The sequence below is a fragment of the Taudactylus pleione genome, unplaced genomic scaffold, assembly GCF_031769625.1.
Source record: "Taudactylus pleione unplaced genomic scaffold, aTauple2 ptg000424l, whole genome shotgun sequence".
In the NCBI taxonomy this organism is placed as follows: domain Eukaryota; kingdom Metazoa; phylum Chordata; class Amphibia; order Anura; family Myobatrachidae; genus Taudactylus; species Taudactylus pleione.
Window position 1 is genome coordinate 359,374 of NW_028284826.1, and position 20,086 is coordinate 379,459.

The 20,086-nt window shown below is 45.1% G+C and overlaps 1 protein-coding gene across 1 annotated transcript; it reads right to left on the reverse strand.

Annotated features, from left to right (window-relative positions):
- Positions 1-983: 983 nt before the first annotated feature.
- LOC148506121 (uncharacterized) lies at positions 984-18,104 on the reverse strand. The gene is made up of 8 exons (XM_088447246.1): positions 17,958-18,104; positions 17,067-17,368; positions 16,132-16,339; positions 15,905-16,045; positions 7,049-7,182; positions 5,301-5,537; positions 4,990-5,189; positions 984-1,525 (listed from the first exon to the last, which is right to left on the reverse strand). The coding sequence occupies exons 1-8, from the start codon at positions 18,063-18,065 to the stop codon at positions 984-986; spliced, it is 1,872 nt and encodes a 623-aa protein (XP_088303372.1). The 5' UTR covers positions 18,066-18,104.
- Positions 18,105-20,086: the final 1,982 nt, after the last annotated feature.

The following is a 20,086-nucleotide window of genomic DNA, read 5'->3' on the forward strand; positions in this document are numbered from 1 at the left end:
CTGAGTAGGGGAAGATAACTTACTGTATGGACACCTTGTAGTTTCACTTCATGGAACATAGGCCCTGATTTAGAAAGGGAAGCAAATGCCGCTGCCAATGCGTCTGTGATTGCAGCGGCTGTGCGACAATATGCAACAGCCGCAGGAGACGTCTTGTGTATGAAGACGCCCAGTGATGGCTTCTCAGATCCGCTCGCTGCTTCCCTTGTTCGCAGTATCGGTCAGCTGAATAACCCTCAGGTTGATCAGGATGTTGGGCAAAACATCGCAGCTGGGGCCAGATAAACTGCATCCGAGAATGCAGCCTCCGGCTTCATTATGCCCCCAACACGGAGACGACTTGACTCCGTTTTGAGGATGCTACCCCTAAGCGCCTGCAGCCAATCCTGCTGTATCATCCGGGGTTGTAGTAACATCGCAGCATATGCGCACTACGGCCCCGACACACGCGCAGTACCGGAACCATCGCCCATTTGTGACCGAATCGGGACTTCGTGGCCATAGTTTGTCCAAGGGCAATTTTTTGTTTTGGCGTTGCTCCCGATTGTGACTCAATCCCACGCTGTTATATTCATGGGCTGGGTTGGGCTGTGGAAAGGGATGGTTAGGTTTAGGCACTCAGTGGACAGTTAGATCTAGGCACCAAGGGGGATGGTTAGGTTTAGGGTGAAGATTAGGGTTAAAAAAAAAAAACATGAGTTGACCATTTTTGTGCTAACCTTTTGAATCTGTCGACCTTTTCTACCTGTCTAACTTTTGCCCTGTCAACTTTCTTCCATGTCGACCTTCTGATTTCGACAAATTAATTGTCGACCTTTTTTAGAGTTGACCTTCTGTATCACACCATGCTCGACAATACACGGTGCAGTCTCATACCAGTAACCAAAAAATAAAAATATTTTATTCACAGAGAAACATAAAAACAACGACAAATGCAAACGGCATGACAAGAAAACGGGTGGACCGACGGGCAATGCCCAAACCTATATCTCTTTGCTGAGTCTAAGCTCCTGGTTGGCCGGAATATCTTTTGCAGCCACCAAGAGAACGCCAAAGTGCTCAGTGTAGACCGGCTTTACATTAAAATGTTTCCTAGACCGACTGATATTGCCGACAATTGTCGGCAAGCCTGGGTGGCAGGAGCAGCAGGGGTTAATGCACCATTCCTTCCCCTCGGTGTCTGCATAAAATAATAGGCTCTTTTGGGAGCTCTGCGGAATTTGTCTCCCCTGTTTTGCTTTCAGGAGGTCTCCGTGGAAGTCGCATATAGCTTCCCCTTTCATGAAGGGTCTCTTGGCGATCACTTTAGGCGTTCCGCTGGCGTCATTGCTCGTAATTCGTAGACCTTTCCATTTCTGCAGGTGGACATTTCTCTGCAGATATTCGTTGTTCCTCCACTTGTCCGCTGGCCTAGGCTTCCACGACTGTAGGAGAAGCTGGGCGTCCGACCTGCTGCAGTTCCACTGCTCCCTCTCAATGTATTTGCTCAACTGTTTTTCAGTGGGAAGGCGAGCTGGGAATTGCTCTGTAGAAGTAGTAAAATAAAACATTAGCTTTTCCCAGCTTTAATCTTTCAATAATACAATTTATACCGATGCCGGGGCGCTCTTAGCCACTTGACTGGGATGCAAACACAACCAGATGAGCTTTCCTTATGACTGTCCTATTCAGCCCCCCAGTGTTTTCAATGGAAATTCGTTCTGCACACGTGCAGAACTGAGTTCCTGCTGCTATCCGGTCCCCTCTTCCCGCTGACATCACCAATTATTTGCGAACAGTTGGGCCTGATTCAGTCCCGCTCGCGAGCGCACAGCGATCGCAAGCAGGTCGATGGTACCCCACTGCACATTCGCACGCCGGAGCCGGCTCTGGTGTGCGCATGCGCGAGACCCGGCCAGCGACGGGTGTTCCGTCGCTACGGGTCTCGCACCAAAACGGGGCAGCTGTCGATGGTGATTGACAGCTTGCCCTGTTTTCGAGGCGGGCAGGGGGGGTGGCTGGTCAAACGGAGGCGTTCCTGCAGGAACACCTGCCGTTTGTGGGCGGCCCTACTGACATCACTCGTGATGTCAGTAGGTGGACTTGCTGCGCTATTAGAGCAGGAAGTCCACTGGGGCTTGCGGCCACGAGACCCTACCACAAGGGTCTCGTCGCAAGCCCGATGGTCGCGATGGTCTTGACCATCGCGACTATCACCTGGCCGCTCACAAACCAGGAGGCCGTCTTTAAAAAAAAAGGGACGCCCTGATTCAGAGCGAGCGCTCTCAAAGAGCGTCCGGCTCTGAATGAGGCCCAGTGTTTGAGAGTGCATAGGCTGGTCCGTAAAATGTATTGCACAGAGAGGAACTGAACTGAAGTTCTATTGCCGATCTCTGCACTCTGAATGCAGATATCAGCTGGGGGACTGATGACCAGTCACCCCTGAGACCCGCGCTGCCGTGCTCTGCAAGTGGGGGGACGGGCTCTCTGGCCACTAGAGTGGGTCAGTGGCCTTCAGGGTGCATCGATGGACACTGGGCTGTGTAGGGTTTTAATACCTAAGGGTACTTTTTGCCTCTCCTGGGTAGCGGAAATTATTGATACATAGAGTTTTTTGCCACTTGGGGGGCGAGAGCTTTCAATAGAGACCTTTGGACACTAAAGGGGTGGATGCAACAACGTAAGGGGATCTATTACCACTGGAGAGGAGTGGGCAATGCCCACTGGGACATCTATCTCAGTTAAGTGGTTAAGGTGCGAACTCTTTTCGAGACCATCCGCTAAAGACAGTCGGAGCCTCTGGTGCGGAGGATCTTGAAAAAGGTCCTGGATGGGAAGCTAAATGCTGACCTATGACCTAAGAATACTTTATGAGTCGTAAAAACTTTAATCAACAATTAGCTGGCCATAAGAGCTCTATTTTTGGATATAGAGGAATAGCACGGACTATAGATTTTTTGTTTTCTTTGAAAAAGGCTGTGGGTACTCGGCTAAAGTTATAGGTCACACAAGATTCATGGTAAAACAAAGAGATGGACTTTTGCAAACAATCAGTGACAGGGTCGCATTGGTTGATCTTATAGTCACCTGATCAATATTTTGGTTTTGTCAGCTTTTGTAAGTGCTCTATGCGAGGCATAATGGGTTGGGCAAACATGCAGGGTGTTACAACAGATACAGTCAGGTGCATAAATATTGGGACATTGATAGAATTTTCATATTTTGGCCTCTATTCACCACCACAATGGCTTTGAAATGAAACAAACAAGATGTCCTTTAACTGCAGACTTTCAGATTTAATTTGAGGGTAATTACATCCAAATCAGGTGAACGGTGTAGGAATTACAACGGTTTCTATATGTGCCTCCCACTTTTTAAGGGGCCAAAAGTAATGGGACAAACTAAACAATCCTAAATCTAACTTTCACTTTTTAATACTTTGTTGCAAATCCTTTGCAGGCAATTACAGCCTGAAGTCTGGAACGCATAGACATCACCAGACGCTGGGTTTCATCCCTGGTGATGCTCTGCCAGGCCTCCACTGCAAATGACTTCAGTTCCTGCTTGTTCTTGGGGCATTTTCCCTTCAGTTTTGTCTTCATCAAGTGAAATGCATGCTCAATCGGATTCAGGTCAGGGGATTGACTTGGCCATTGCATAACACTCCACTTTTTAGCCTTAAAAAACTCTTTGGTTGCTTTTGTAGTATGCTTCGGGTCATTGTCCATCTGCACTGTGAAGCGCCGTCCAATGAGTTCTGAAGCATTTGACTGAATATGAGCATATAATATTGCCCGAAACACTTCAGAATTCATTCTGCTGCTTTTGTCAGCAGTCACATCATCAATAAATACAAGGGAACCAGTTCTATTGGCAGCCATACATGCCCACGCCATGACACTACCACCACCATGCTTCACTGATGAGGTGGTATGTTTTAGATCATGAGCAGTTCCTTTCCTTCTCCATACTCTTCTCTTCCCATCACTCTGGTACAAGTTGATCTTTGTCTCATCTGTCCATAGGATGTTGTTCCAGAACTGTAAAGGCTTTTTTAGATGTTGTTTGGCAAACTCTAATCTGGTCTTCCTGTTTTTGTGGCTCACCAATGGTTTACATCTTGTGGTGAACCCTCTATATTCACTCTTGTGAAGTCTTCTCTTGATTGTTGACTGACACATATACACCTACCTCCTCAGTGTTCTTGCTTTGGCCAACTGTTGTGAAGGGATTTTTCTTCACCAGGGAAATAATTCTTCTGTCATCTTCCATAGTTGTTTTCCGTGGTCTTCCGGGTCTTTTGGTGTTGCTGAACTCTCCAGTGCGTTCTTTCTTTTTAAGAATGTTCCAAACAGTTGATTTGGCCACATCTAATGTTTTTGCTATCTCTCTGATGGGTTTGTTTTGATTTTTCAGCCTAATGATGGCTTGCTTCACTGATAGTGACAGCTCTTTGGATCTCATATTGAGAGTCGACAGCAACTGATTCCAAATGCAAATGTTACACCTAGAATCAACTCCAGATCTTTTACCTGCTTAATTGATAATGAAATAACGAGGGAATAGCCCACACCTGTCCATGAAATAGCTTTTGAGTTGATAGTCCCATTACTTTTGGCCCCTTAAAAAGTGGGAGGCACATATAGAAACCGTTGTAATTCCTACACCGTTCACCTGATTTGGATGTATGTACCCTCAAATTAAATCTGAAAGTCTGCAGTTAAAGCACATCTTGTTTGTTTCATTTCAAAGCCATTGTGGTGGTGAATAGAGGACAAAATATGAAAATTCTGTCAATGTCCCAATATTTATGCACCTGACTATATGGGGTGTCCTATGAGAGGGAAGGGACAGTGTGCAATTTCCTTGTCAAGACTCCGACCTTTTAGATACACCAGTGAAAGTAACTAATCATTGGCTGTGCAAGGGGTTGGGGGATTGGGGGGGGGGGGCATGTTGACGCTAGTCATCTACAAATCTGATATCATCTCTTTTGTTGGATGTACTTACTGATAACATGTTTTGATCTCCTTTCACTCTGAACGTCTGTCCACTTTTTAACGCAGTAACGCCAATATAACGGCGAAATGCGTTTACAGGCTTTCGATTTGGGTGGCTGTCCGCCTAAGGTCACAGTGAACTTGCGCACCAATTTATTAAAGTCTTGCTGCTTACAGAAATCTACGGATGGATTGTCCGGGGATCCCGACCTGTTTGGAAACAGAACCAAGTTGCACAGTGCCTATGTCATATTATAAAACATACAAGGCTTTATGAAAAATGGCGAAAGCGTAGGGACTGATCTGATTTAAGGAACTGACCTTGAACCTCTTGCTTGGTCCTCTTCCGGGTCATTCTTCAGTCCAATCCGCGCGACCAGTAAAGAGGCAAGGCAGATGTTTTTCAGTGTCTTCTCCCTGTAGACTGTGTCTGCCGTTAGGTTGGTGTGTGCCAGGTATTTGGCAAAGAGGGACTTCTCCGTGTCAGAGTATTCTGCTAAGGTCCACGTCTCACAAGCCCTCCGAACCATCTGGCTTGTGATGTTTTTCAATTTATATCTAAAAAGAGTGTTATAGAAAATAACAAAAAAAAATAAAATATATATATATATATATATATATACATATATTAACGGTGACACAGGAAGAGCAGGACTGGCATTCTGACATTAAATAATGAATAGAAATGGGCTAAAATGTATAAACAAAACATCATAAAATAGAATAAATATATGCTGGCATAGACAGGGTCCGTCTTTGTACGACGCAGCGATGCGGAAATATGCAAGTGTCTCAGCCGCTGGGAGATCTATTGAAACTACCACCTGCGGCTTTCCAAAACCCGCCATCTGCGTAAAATGTCACATCATCTGCTCATCAGCTGCAGTTCATTTCATGATCGCAGTCCTGAGTGAAACTATGGTCCCGCAGAATGGCCGCGGGCGTTGAAACACCGGAGCCGTGTTCCTTGTGTACGGGATCGCAGACATAGGCTGCCCACGAAATGGTTGCGACACATCTGTGTTCTTTAGCGCCACCAGAGGTGTAACTAGGGTAAGTGGCGCCCAGGACAAATAAAAAAAATGGCGTCCCTTAATTTGTCATTTTAAGTTCTTGTTGAATTCTCATAGCAATGAGACGAAAATTATTCCTTTATGGGACACCCACGAACGTAACTTCTTTACAATTTGACAGCAAAATTGTCCCAAAAATTGGGGTGCCACATATTAAAATAAAACGTATGTGGACACATCTATAGGTTGTGCAGCGGTCTCACTTGGTGAGAGACCAACAGACGGCTCCCAATTGGGATTGCAGCCGGTTTTCCTGAGTGTTGTGTGTTTGGTGCAGCTGTCTCCCTCTGTGATACAGAGGCTGCTGACCGAGTCTTCGTACTCACTGCTGCTGGTACGCCAGTGCGGCTGCAGTCATTGAAGTTAGCTGATGTTTGGTATGCCTTAGGACTGTGATTGATGATTGGTCGGAGGAAGGGATGCTACCGGGGCATTGGTAGATAGCTCCAATCTGCCTCTGTGCGGGAACATAGTGTGGGGATCTTGGCAGCTCTGCCCATTGGGGATTATGTGGCTAGGTCTGACCTGGGCCTGAATACAAGTCCCCTAACCGGCGCCCCTTCTGTGTCGGAGCCCGGGGCACTTGCCCTGCCTGCTCCACCCTTGTTATACCACTGGCCGCCACTCCCCATTACCTTTCCAAAATGCTCCCTGTTATTCACACTGTGAGTTTAAAGTCACTGCGAGCGACGACGGTAATGTACCTTGATACACGCACAGTGCGACTTAGACGCATGCGCAGTTACTGATAATCACATGACTGCAATATCCGGCCAAAATGTCAACATTCATTATGTCGACAGTCAGCATGATAACCAGGGAGCGTTTGCGGGAGATTACCGTGAGTGTCGGCAAAGAACGCAGGATTGTCGCCACCATTTTGAGGGCGCGTCACATCCTGCTCCTGCGAACCTGTACTCGTAGCACCGGCGGCGGAATTAGCGTACAATGATTAATCAGGCCCATTGTGACCATATGTCATTTATTACAACTTACTTTTCATGTAATCTTCTGAGATCATTAGAAACGTTATAGATTTTGTCTCCTGATGTAGAAATGAAGAATTCTTCTTTTGGGGAACCGTCATTTAGCAGAGTAGGACGCACAACGTTGAAATAAGTGTTGAACCACTACGGAAGGATAAAAATGTGTTACCAATCACTAATGCAAGAATAACTCAAGGGGCAAACACAGGATTTCTAGAGCCTCATACACCATCAATACAGGCCAGCCATACATAGTGCAGTGTATGTAATACATCAGACATATTCAGGGCCAGTGATCACAGTAACATGTTATATGTGGCAGTAGGACCAGCCATACATAGTGCAGTGTATGTAATACATCAGACATATACAGGGCCAGTGATCACAGTAACATGTTATATGAGGCAGTAGGACCAGCCATACATAGCGCAGTGTATGTAATACATCAGACATATACAGGACCAGCCATACATAGTGCAGTGTATGTAATACATCAGACATATACAGGACCAGCCATACATAGTGCAGTGTTTGTAATACATCAGACATATACAGGGCCAGTGATCACAGTAACCTGTTATATGAGGCAGTAGGACCAGCCATACATAGTGCAGTGTATGTAATACATCAGATATATACAGGACCAGTGATCACAGTAACCTGTTATATGCGGCAGTAGGACCAGGCATACATAGTGCAGTGTATGTAATACATCAGACATATACAGGGCCAGTGATCACAGTAACCTGTTATATGTGGCAGTAGGACCAGCCATACATAGTGCAGTGTATGTAATCCATCATACATATACAGGGCCAGTGATCACAGTAACCTGTTATATGAGGCAGTAGTACCAGCCATACATAGTGCAGTGTATGTAATATATCAGACATATACAGGGCCAGTGATCACAGTAACCTGTTATATGCGGCAGTAGGGCCAGCCATACATAGAGCAGTGTATGTAATACATCAGACATATACAGGACCAGTGATCACAGTAACCCGTTATATGTGGCAGTCGGACCAGCCATACATAGTGCAGTGTATATAATACATCAGACATATACAGGGCCAGTGATCACAGTAACCTGTTATGTGGCAGTAGGACCAGCCATACATAGTGCAGTGTATGTAATACATCAGACATATACAGGACCAGTGATCACAGTAACATGTTATATGCGGCAGTAGGACCAGCCATACATAGTGCAGTGTATGTAATATATCAGACATATACAGGGCCAGTGATCACAGTAACCTGTTATATGCGGCAGTAGGACCAGCCATACATAGTGCAGTGTATGTAATACATCAGACATATACAGGACCAGTGATCACAGTAACATGTTATATGCGGCAGTAGTACCAGCCATACATAGTGCAGTGTATGTAATACATCAGACATATACAGGGCTAGTGATCACAGTAACCTGTTATATGCGGCAGTAGGACCAGTCATACATAGTGCAGTGTATGTAATACATCAGACACATATACAGGGCCAGTGATCACAGTAACACGTTATATGCGGCAGTAGGACCAGCCATACATAGTGCAGTGTATGTAATACATCAGACATATACAGGACCAGTGATCACAGTAACACGTTATATGTGGCAGTAGGACCAGCCTTACATAGTGCAGTGTATGTAATACATCAGACATATACAGGACCAGTGATCACAGTAACATGTTATATGCGGCAGTAAGACCAGCCATACATAGTGCAGTGTATGTAATACATCAGACATATACAGGGCTAGTGATCACAGTAACGCGTTATATGCGGCAGTAGGACCAGCCATACATAGTGCAGTGTATGTAATACATCAGACATATACAGGGCCAGCCATACATAGTGCAGTGTATGTAATACATCAGACATATACAGGGCCAGTGATCACAGTAACACGTTATATGCGGCAGTAGGACCAGCCATACATAGTGCAGTGTATGTAATACATCAGACATATACAGGACCAGTGATCACAGTAACGCGTTATATGCGGCAGTAGGACCAGGCATACATAGTGCAGTGTATGTAATACATCAGACATATACAGGGCCAGTGATCACAGTAACCTGTTATATGCGGCAGTAGGACCAGCCATACATAGTGCAGTGTATGTAATACATCAGACGTATATACAGGACCAGTGATCACAGTAACCTGTTATATGCGGCAGTAGGACCAGCCATACATAGTGCAGTGTATGTAATACATCAGACATATACAGGACCAGTGATCACAGTAACCTGTTATATGCGGCTGTAGGACCAGCCATACATAGTGCAGTGTATGTAATACATCAGACATATACAGGACCAGTGATCACAGTAACCTGTTACATGTGGCAGTAGGACCAGCCATACATAGTGCAGTGTATGTAATACATCAGACATATACAGGGCCAGTGATCACAGTAACCTGTTATATGCGGCAGTAGGACCAGCCATACATAGTGCAGTGTATGTAATACATCATACATATACAGGGCCAGTGATCACAGTAACCTGTTATATGCGGTAGTAGGACCAGCCATACATAGTGCAGTGTATGTAATACATCAGACATATACAGGACCAGTGATCACAGTAACATGTTATATGCGGCAGTAGGACCAGCCATACATAGTGCAGTGTATGTAATACATCAGACGTATATACAGGACCAGTGATCACAGTAACCTGTTATATGCGGCAGTAGGACCAGCCATACATAGAGCAGTGTATGTAATACATCAGACATATACAGGGCCAGTGATCACAGTAACCAGTTATATGCGGCAGTAGGACCAGCCATACATAGTGCAGTGTATGTAATACATCAGACATATACAGGGACAGTGATCACAGTAACCTGTTATATGCGGCAGTAGGACCAGCCATACATAGTGCAGTGTATGTAATACATCAGACATATACAGGACCAGTGATCACAGTAACCTGTTACATGTGGCAGTAGGACCAGCCATACATAGTGCAGTGTATGTAATACATCAGACATATACAGGGCCAGTGATCACAGTAACCTGTTATATGCGGCAGTAGGACCAGCCATACATAGTGCAGTGTATGTAATACATCAGACGTATATACAGGACCAGTGATCACAGTAACCTGTTATATGCGGCAGTAGGACCAGCCATACATAGTGCAGTGTATGTAATACATCAGACATATACAGGGCCAGTGATCACAGTAACCTGTTATATGCGGCAGTAGGACCAGCCATACATAGTGCAGTGTATGTAATACATCAGACGTATATACAGGACCAGTGATCACAGTAACCTGTTATATGCGGCAGTAGGACCAGCCATACATAGTGCAGTGTATGTAATACATCAGACGTATATACAGGACCAGTGATCACAGTAACCTGTTATATGCGGCAGTAGGACCAGCCATACATAGTGCAATGTATGTAATACATCAGACATATACAGGGCCAGTGATCACAGTAACCTGTTATATGCGGCAGTAGGACCAGCCATACATAGTGCAGTGTATGTAATACATCAGACATATACAGGGCCAGTGATCACAGTAACCTGTTATATGCGGTAGTAGGACCAGCCATACATAGTGCAGTGTATGTAATACATCAGACATATACAGGGCTAGTGATCACAGTAACATGTTATATGCGGCAGTAGGACCAGCCATACATAGTGCAGTGTATGTAATACATCAGACATATACAGGACCAGTGATCACAGTAACCTGTTATATGCGGCAGTAGGACCAGCCATACATAGTGCAGTGTATGTAATACATCAGATATATACAGGGCCAGTGATCACAGTAACCTGTTATATGCGGCAGTAGGACCAGCCATACATAGTGCAGTGTATGTAATACATCAGATATATACAGGACCAGTGATCACAGTAACCTGTTATATGCGGTAGTAGGACCAGCCATACATAGTGCAGTGTATGTAATACATCAGATATATACAGGGCCAGTGATCACAGTAACCTGTTATATGCGGCAGTAGGACCAGTCATACATAGTGCAGTGTATGTAATACATCAGACATTTACAGGACCAGTGATCACAGTAACATGTTATATGCGGCAGTAGGACCAGCCTTACATAGTGCAGTGTATGTAATACATCAGACGTATATACAGGACCAGTGATCACAGTAACCTGTTATATGCGGCAGTAGGACCAGCCATACATAGTGCAGTGTATGTAATACATCAGACATATACAGGGCCAGTGATCACAGTAACCTGGTATATGCGGCAGTAGGACCAGCCATACATAGTGCAGTGTATGTAATACATCAGACATATACAGGACCAGTGATCACAGTAACATGTTATATGCGGCAGTAGGACCAGCCATACATAGTGCAGTGTATGTAATACATCAGACATATACAGGACCAGTGATCACAGTAACCTGTTATATGCGGCAGTAGGACCAGCCATACATAGTGCAGTGTATGTAATACATCAGACATATATAGGGCCAGTGATCACAGTAACCTGTTATATGCGGCAGTAGGACCAGCCATACATAGTGCAGTGTATGTAATACATCAGACATATACAGGGCCAGTGATCACAGTAACCTGTTATATGCGGTAGTAGGACCAGCCATATATAGTGCAGTGTATGTAATACATCAGACATATACAGGGCTAGTGATCACAGTAACATGTTATATGCGGCAGTAGGACCAGCCATACATAGTGCAGTGTATGTAATACATCAGACATATACAGGGCCAGTGATCACAGTAACCTGTTATATGCGGCAGTAGGACCAGCCATACATAGTGCAGTGTATGTAATACATCAGACATATACAGGGCCAGTGATCACAGTAACCTGTTATATGCGGCAGTAGGACCAGCCATACATAGTGCAGTGTATGTAATACATCAGACGTATATACAGGACCAGTGATCACAGTAACCTGTTATATGCGGCAGTAGGACCAGCCATACATAGTGCAGTGTATGTAATACATCAGAGATATACAGGACCAGTGATCACAGTAACCTGTTATATGCGGCAGTAGGACCAGCCATACATAGTGCAGTGTATGTAATACATCAGACATATACAGGACCAGTGATCACAGTAACCTGTTATATGCGGCAGTAGGACCAGCCATACATAGTACAGTGTATGTAATACATCAGATATATACAGGGCCAGTGATCACAGTAACATGTTATATGCGGCAGTAGGACCAGCCATACATAGTGCAGTGTATGTAATACATCAGACATATACAGGGCCAGTGATCACAGTAACCTGTTATATGCGGCAGTAGGACCAGCCATACATAGTGCAGTGTATGTAATACATCAGATATATACAGGACCAGTGATCACAGTAACACGTTATATGGGGCAGTAGGACCAGCCATACATAGTGCAGTGTATGTAATACATCAGACGTATATACAGGACCAGTGATCACAGTAACCTGTTATATGCGGCAGTAGGACCAGCCATACATAGTGCAGTGTATGTAATACATCAGACACATATACAGGGCCAGTGATCACAGTAACACGTTATATGCGGCAGTAGGACCAGCCATACATAGTGCAGTGTATGTAATACATCAGACATATACAGGACCAGTGATCACAGTAACACGTTATATGTGGCAGTAGGACCAGCCTTACATAGTGCAGTGTATGTAATACATCAGACATATACAGGACCAGTGATCACAGTAACCCGTTATATGTGGCAGTCGGACCAGCCATACATAGTGCAGTGTATATAATACATCAGACATATACAGGGCCAGTGATCACAGTAACCTGTTATGTGGCAGTAGGACCAGCCATACATAGTGCAGTGTATGTAATACATCAGACATATACAGGACCAGTGATCACAGTAACATGTTATATGCGGCAGTAGGACCAGCCATACATAGTGCAGTGTATGTAATATATCAGACATATACAGGGCCAGTGATCACAGTAACCTGTTATATGCGGCAGTAGGACCAGCCATACATAGTGCAGTGTATGTAATACATCAGACATATACAGGACCAGTGATCACAGTAACATGTTATATGCGGCAGTAGTACCAGCCATACATAGTGCAGTGTATGTAATACATCAGACATATACAGGGCTAGTGATCACAGTAACCTGTTATATGCGGCAGTAGGACCAGTCATACATAGTGCAGTGTATGTAATACATCAGACACATATACAGGGCCAGTGATCACAGTAACACGTTATATGCGGCAGTAGGACCAGCCATACATAGTGCAGTGTATGTAATACATCAGACATATACAGGACCAGTGATCACAGTAACACGTTATATGTGGCAGTAGGACCAGCCTTACATAGTGCAGTGTATGTAATACATCAGACATATACAGGACCAGTGATCACAGTAACATGTTATATGCGGCAGTAAGACCAGCCATACATAGTGCAGTGTATGTAATACATCAGACATATACAGGGCTAGTGATCACAGTAACGCGTTATATGCGGCAGTAGGACCAGCCATACATAGTGCAGTGTATGTAATACATCAGACATATACAGGGCCAGCCATACATAGTGCAGTGTATGTAATACATCAGACATATACAGGGCCAGTGATCACAGTAACACGTTATATGCGGCAGTAGGACCAGCCATACATAGTGCAGTGTATGTAATACATCAGACATATACAGGACCAGTGATCACAGTAACGCGTTATATGCGGCAGTAGGACCAGGCATACATAGTGCAGTGTATGTAATACATCAGACATATACAGGGCCAGTGATCACAGTAACCTGTTATATGCGGCAGTAGGACCAGCCATACATAGTGCAGTGTATGTAATACATCAGACGTATATACAGGACCAGTGATCACAGTAACCTGTTATATGCGGCAGTAGGACCAGCCATACATAGTGCAGTGTATGTAATACATCAGATATATACAGGACCAGTGATCACAGTAACCTGTTATATGCGGCAGTAGGACCAGCCATACATAGTGCAGTGTATGTAATACATCAGACATATACAGGACCAGTGATCACAGTAACCTGTTATATGCGGCAGTAGGACCAGCCGTACATAGTGCAGTGTATGTAATACATCAGATATATACAGGACCAGTGATCACAGTAACCTGTTATATGCGGCAGTAGGACCAGCCATACATAGTGCAGTGTATGTAATACATCAGATATATACAGGGCCAGTGATCACAGTAACATGTTATATGCGGCAGTAGGACCAGCCATACATAGTGCAGTGTATGTAATACATCAGACATATACAGGGCCAGTGATCACAGTAACCTGTTATATGCGGCAGTAGGACCAGCCATACATAGTGCAGTGTATGTAATACATCAGATATATACAGGGCCAGTGATCACAGTAACCTGTTATATGCGGCAGTAGGACCAGTCATACATAGTGCAGTGTATGTAATACATCAGACCTATACAGGGCCAGTGATCACAGTAACATGTTATATGCGGCAGTAGGACCAGCCATACATAGTGCAGTGTATGTAATACATCAGACGTATATACAGGACCAGTGATCACAGTAACCTGTTATATGCGGCAGTAGGACCAGCCATACATAGTGCAGTGTATGTAATACATCAGACATATACAGGGCCAGTGATCACAGTACATGTTATATGCGGCAGTAGGACCAGCCATACATAGTGCAGTGTATGTAATACATCAGACGTATATACAGGACCAGTGATCACAGTAACCTGTTATATGCGGCAGTAGGACCAGCCATACATAGTGCAGTGTATGTAATACATCAGATATATACAGGGCCAGTGATCACAGTAACCTGTTATATGCGGCAGCAGGACCAGCCATACATAGTGCAGTGTATGTAATACATCAGACATATACAGGGCCAGTGATCACAGTAACCTGTTATATGCGGCAGTAGGACCAGCCATACATAGTGCAGTGTATGTAATACATCAGATATATACAGGGCCAGTGATCACAGTAACATGTTATATGCGGCAGTAGGACCAGCCATACATAGTGCAGTGTATGTAATACATCAGACATATACAGGGCCAGTGATCACAGTAACCTGTTATATGCGGCAGTAGGACCAGCCATACATAGTGCAGTGTATGTAATACATCAGACATATACAGGACCAGTGATCACAGTAACCTGTTATATGAGGCAGTAGGACCAGCCATACATAGTGCAGTGTATGTAATACATCATACATATACAGGGCCAGTGATCACAGTAACCTGTTATATGAGGCAGTAGTACCAGCCATACATAGTGCAGTGTATGTAATACATCAGACATATACAGGACCAGTGATCACAGTAACCTGGTATATGAGGCAGTAGGACCAGCCATACATAGTGCAGTGTATGTAATACATCAGACATATACAGGACCAGTGATCACAGTAACCTGGTATATGCGGCAGTAGGACCAGCCATACATAGTGCAGTGTATGTAATACATCAGACATATACAGGGACAGTGATCACAGTAACCTGGTATATGCGGCAGTAGGACCAGCCATACATAGTGCAGTGTATGTAATACATCAGATATATACAGGGCCAGTGATCACAGTAACCTGTTATATGCGGTAGTAGGACCAGCCATACATAGTGCAGTGTATGTAATACATCAGACATATACAGGGACAGTGATCACAGTAACATGTTATATGCAGCAGTAGGGCCAGCCATACATAGTCAGACCTACTGACCAGGATGGGAGGGGATTTCTGGGCAACTGGAACTCCCCTCTGCATTTGCCTGTGATCATGTTGTACACTGCAAAACATGCCTAGATCTCATAGATTTTTATAACTTTGCATTAATAAAGAAATTACTGTTTCTTCTCCCTCTGTCAGGGCAAACGTGGCCACTTGTCTTGTGGCAGTCTTGTGTCTTTTAACTCCCACCACAACACGAGTAGCTGTTCCACCCTCGATGTCAAATGTATAATGAAACCTCTCGTGCCATTCCTCAACCTACGAATATCAAGATGCAATTTCAACATTAAAGATCACATCTACACCTTCAGTTTAACAAGCCATCGGTGAGGGATAGTACTTACGGTCATATTCGCCACCACCCCTGGTCTCTGAAGATGTCCCAAGATCAGCAAGGCTTCCAGGTAATAGAGAATACAGCGCTTGTCTTTGTCAAAGAGCTGGTCACCAGTTTCGGCATTCTCAATGCTCTCCAGGAAGTCTTCTTTTGCCACGTCCAGTAGACGATGACATTCCTCTGGTTTCAGTGAAGGTGTCATCAGTGTTTTATACCTGCAGATCATAAAATATAAAAAAAAAATGTTGATTAAAATATGATGTACGTAAAATAAAAAGTCTCAAAGTAGTGTGAGCGCTGTACCATAAAGTCGCCACCCAAATTTACAAATGGAGACCTGAGGCATCCGCTCTACCGTCTGTTGCTGGAGTCGCGGGAGCAATAATATGCAAGTGATAGTTTTAGCCTGCCCCCTCGTGTACTAGTGAGTGCTGGCATGTGCTTGAACTAAGTCACCTACTGTACTTTCAGCGACCGTGCACACTGTAACACTGCCGGAGGTCCTTCACACATCACTATCGGTGCACCACCAAGTGCACCAATGTTGATTGCACCTGCTGCCCCATGGCTGGTGCCATCTCTCTGTCTGAAAATGGCCTCTGTGGGAGCGGCTATGCATCTCACAGTGCAGTAGGTTTCACTGACATGCCCGCGAAACTCCCATCACATGCCCACAAGACATATTTTTTGGGGCGTCCACTTCAGCTCACTTCCCAGGAACACTAATCGCTTTACCTCTCGGTTTCTAATATTATTGGCCCTGTATGCAACAGCATCTGCGTAACCTGTGCGGCATACATGGTGTTTCAGAATATTTTGCGCAGGCGCAGTAGTGAATAATTGCTCAACGAAGTGGACATTGGCATTACGTGTGGTTTGCGTGCACCAACGAATCTGGCCCCTTGTCAGTTGTCATGTTTCATTCAAAAACACTGATCTTACTTTTTGTTGACGGACTCCCGTGATACGCCCTTACTGAAACTCTTCTGGGTTGCTTTAATAGCGCCGAGAAAGTGGCAGCAGGCTTGGTAGAGCTGTGGTTCCTCCAGTCTCAGATTGGTGGCCGTGGTGTGGTAGTACACAAATCTCCTTATGTTCTTTAGATAACTGCACAGCGTCTGGGTCTTCAGCCCGATGTTTTTCAGTTTGGTAAAGAACAAATTGGTTTTGATGATATCCTTCACAAAATCCATGCACGCTTTTTGGGGGTTCATGAAATATAAGTAGCGGGAAACATTTTCCACCTGTATATCCAGAGAAGGAGAGGCATTAGTTTGCAGAGCGGTCTGCTGACTTATTTAGCTGGGGAAAACTGCAAATGGGCTCAACTAGAACTCTGCGGGCCCCCCCAATGCTTCTAGAGAGAGACCTTTCCCCACAGCCCTCTACCCGAGTGGACGTGGCTAGTTGGGTATAGTGTGGAACTACACATCCCATCCCAGTAACACAGTTTTGCTGTACGGGCGTACTAGAACTCTAGCGGGGCATGCTGGGATGTTAGTTCATGCCGCAGGTTGCCTACCCCTGATCTAATATACCTAGGAATGAGGCTGAATACAGGGGATTGCTTTGAGAGATTAGATACTGGCAGATGAGACCAGTCGGTACAAAGACACAGAGATACAAGGTGAGAGGAACGGAGCAGGAGTTTGGAAAGAGGCAAGTTTGGGAGGAACCAGGGGGCACAAACTTTTGCGCTGAGACCAACATACTGAAGGATGGGAACGAGAAGGGACTGGATAATACATATTTCACAGAAACACCTTCCCCCTTTCTAGCATACCCAATTGGAATTGGAAATGATGAGCGCAGCAGAATAAAATAAGCCATTACCTCTTGCTTACAGTTGCGTACGCCCAAGGTTTCCCTCAGATGATACTTGAAGTTTCGGAGTAGTGGGGTATGCAGAGAGTATTTAGAATACATCCCGGCGTCCTCCATCTTCTTCCGTATTACTACTGTCCACTGGGGCCTGTTCCTTTTCTTCTTCCTCCAAGGAGGGAAAAGAACATACAGTACGTTAAGAAAGATAGCTGGTTAAAGCATAGTCGGTTACTTTCAACCCTTAATCAGGGCTGTAACTAGGAGTGCGCGAGCCGTACCACCGCCCATGGTGCAAGGCCGATGGGGTAGCGAGGCATCCTGGTTCTCGCCCCAACTTCCATGATATCGCATTCGGGAAGAGGGGGGCCCAGGATGCATTAGTACCCTGCATCGGTCCCACCTTATTATTGGCTCATCCAACATGGATCATCTCCATCAGCATATGAGGGACTCTACCTTAATTGATCAGTTTATCATTAACGTTGATGCGATCTGCAGGAAGATCCGTGCTCTGATCCGGCCAAACCCAAACCGCCGGCATCCACACATTTATCATCTCCCTTCCCATTAATCAAACTACGGCAAATAATCATCCTTTAAACAGTGGAATAGTTTTTGAACCATGCGTCTGGTATGGTTATGTCTCTACGTACTGGGTGAAACGAGGACTTACACGGGCGAATCTGAATCGGAGTCTTGGTCAGCATCACCGGCCGCTGCTTGTTTTTCTCGGTCTTCGTCCGGATTCCTCTCTGCTTCATCCCTGGTGTCTCCAGCAGCCGCTGCCGACGCCGCCCCTTCTATTTGTGCGACTGCCGACTTAGACCTGCGTACACATATAAGTGTCTTCAAGAATGAAAAAGATAAATGGTAAAATTAATACATAATGGCATCTTTACCCTCACTTACAGTGTGCCCATACGCCATATGATGTGAGACACCTGACACGACTGAGTCGCTGCTAGAGGAGCAGAGTACCACATTTTTCGGGATGTAGTTGGCATCCCGGCGTGCGGGATGCCGACGGTCTGAATACCGGCGCCAAAATCCCTATAAGTCAGGATACCGGCAGCAGTATCCTGACCACTGGCATCCCGAAGGTACGTATCGGGGTGTTAGGGGGAGATAAGGGTTAGGCACCGGGTAGGGAGTGTTAGGATTAGGGTGCGGGGAGGGGGTGGTTAGGTTTAGGCACCGGGAAGGGGGTGTAAGGTTTAGGGTGCGAGGAGGGGGAAGTTAGGTTTAGGCACAAGGGGGGGGTTATGGTTAGACATCGGGTAGGGTGGGTTAGGGTTAGGGTAGAGGTTAGAATAATACTTACCATTACATCCTATGGGTGTCGCTTTTCTGGCTGCCGGGATGCCTCTGTCGGTATTCTGACCAGCAGCATCCCGACGGCCAGGATTTCATACCCAACCCCATTTTTGTTTGCACTTTGTGTCTTATACAGTGCATCCGGAAAGTATTCACAACGCTTCACCATTTCCACATTTTGTTATGTTACAGCCTTATTTCAAAATGGAATAAATTCATTTTTGTCCTCAAAATTCTACACACAATACCCCATAATGAAACCGGGTAAAAAGTGTTTTTGAGATTTTTGCAAATTTAATTAAAAAAAAACCCCTAAAAGAAATCACATGTACATAAGTATTCACAACCTTTGCTCAAAACTTTGTTGATGCACCTTTGGCAGCAATTACAGCCTCAAGTCTTTTTGAATATGATGCCACAAGCTTGGCACACCTATCTTTGGGCAGTTTCGCCCATTCCTCTTTTGCAGAACCTCTCAAGCTCCATCAGGTTGGATGGGAGGCGTCGGTACACAGCCATTTTCAGATCTCTCCAAGATGTTCAATCGGATTCAAGTCTGGGCTCTGGCTGGTCCACTCAAGGACATTCACAGAGTTGTCCTGAAGCCACTCCTTTGATATCTGGGCTGTGTGCTTAGGGTCGTTGTCCTGCTGAAAGATGAACCGTCGCGCCAGTCTGAGGTCAAGAGCACTCTGGAGCAGGTTTTCATCCAGGATGTCTCTGTACATTGCTGCATTTATCTTTCCCTCTATCCTGACTAGTCTCCCAGTTCCTGCCACTGAAAAACATCCCCACAGCATGATGCTGCCACCACCATGCTTCAC

Coding starts and splice junctions, on each gene's coding strand:
- LOC148506121 (XM_088447246.1), bottom strand. CDS start 18,065: ATGGAGGACGCCGGGATGTATTCTAAATACTCTCTGCATACCCCACTA. Junction 16,340..17,066: donor CGGGAGTCCGTCAACAAAAA/GTAAGATCAGTG, acceptor TATGATCTGCAG/GTATAAAACACTGATGACAC. Junction 7,183..15,904: donor TGACAGAGGGAGAAGAAACA/GTAATTTCTTTA, acceptor ATCCTTCCGTAG/TGGTTCAACACTTATTTCAA.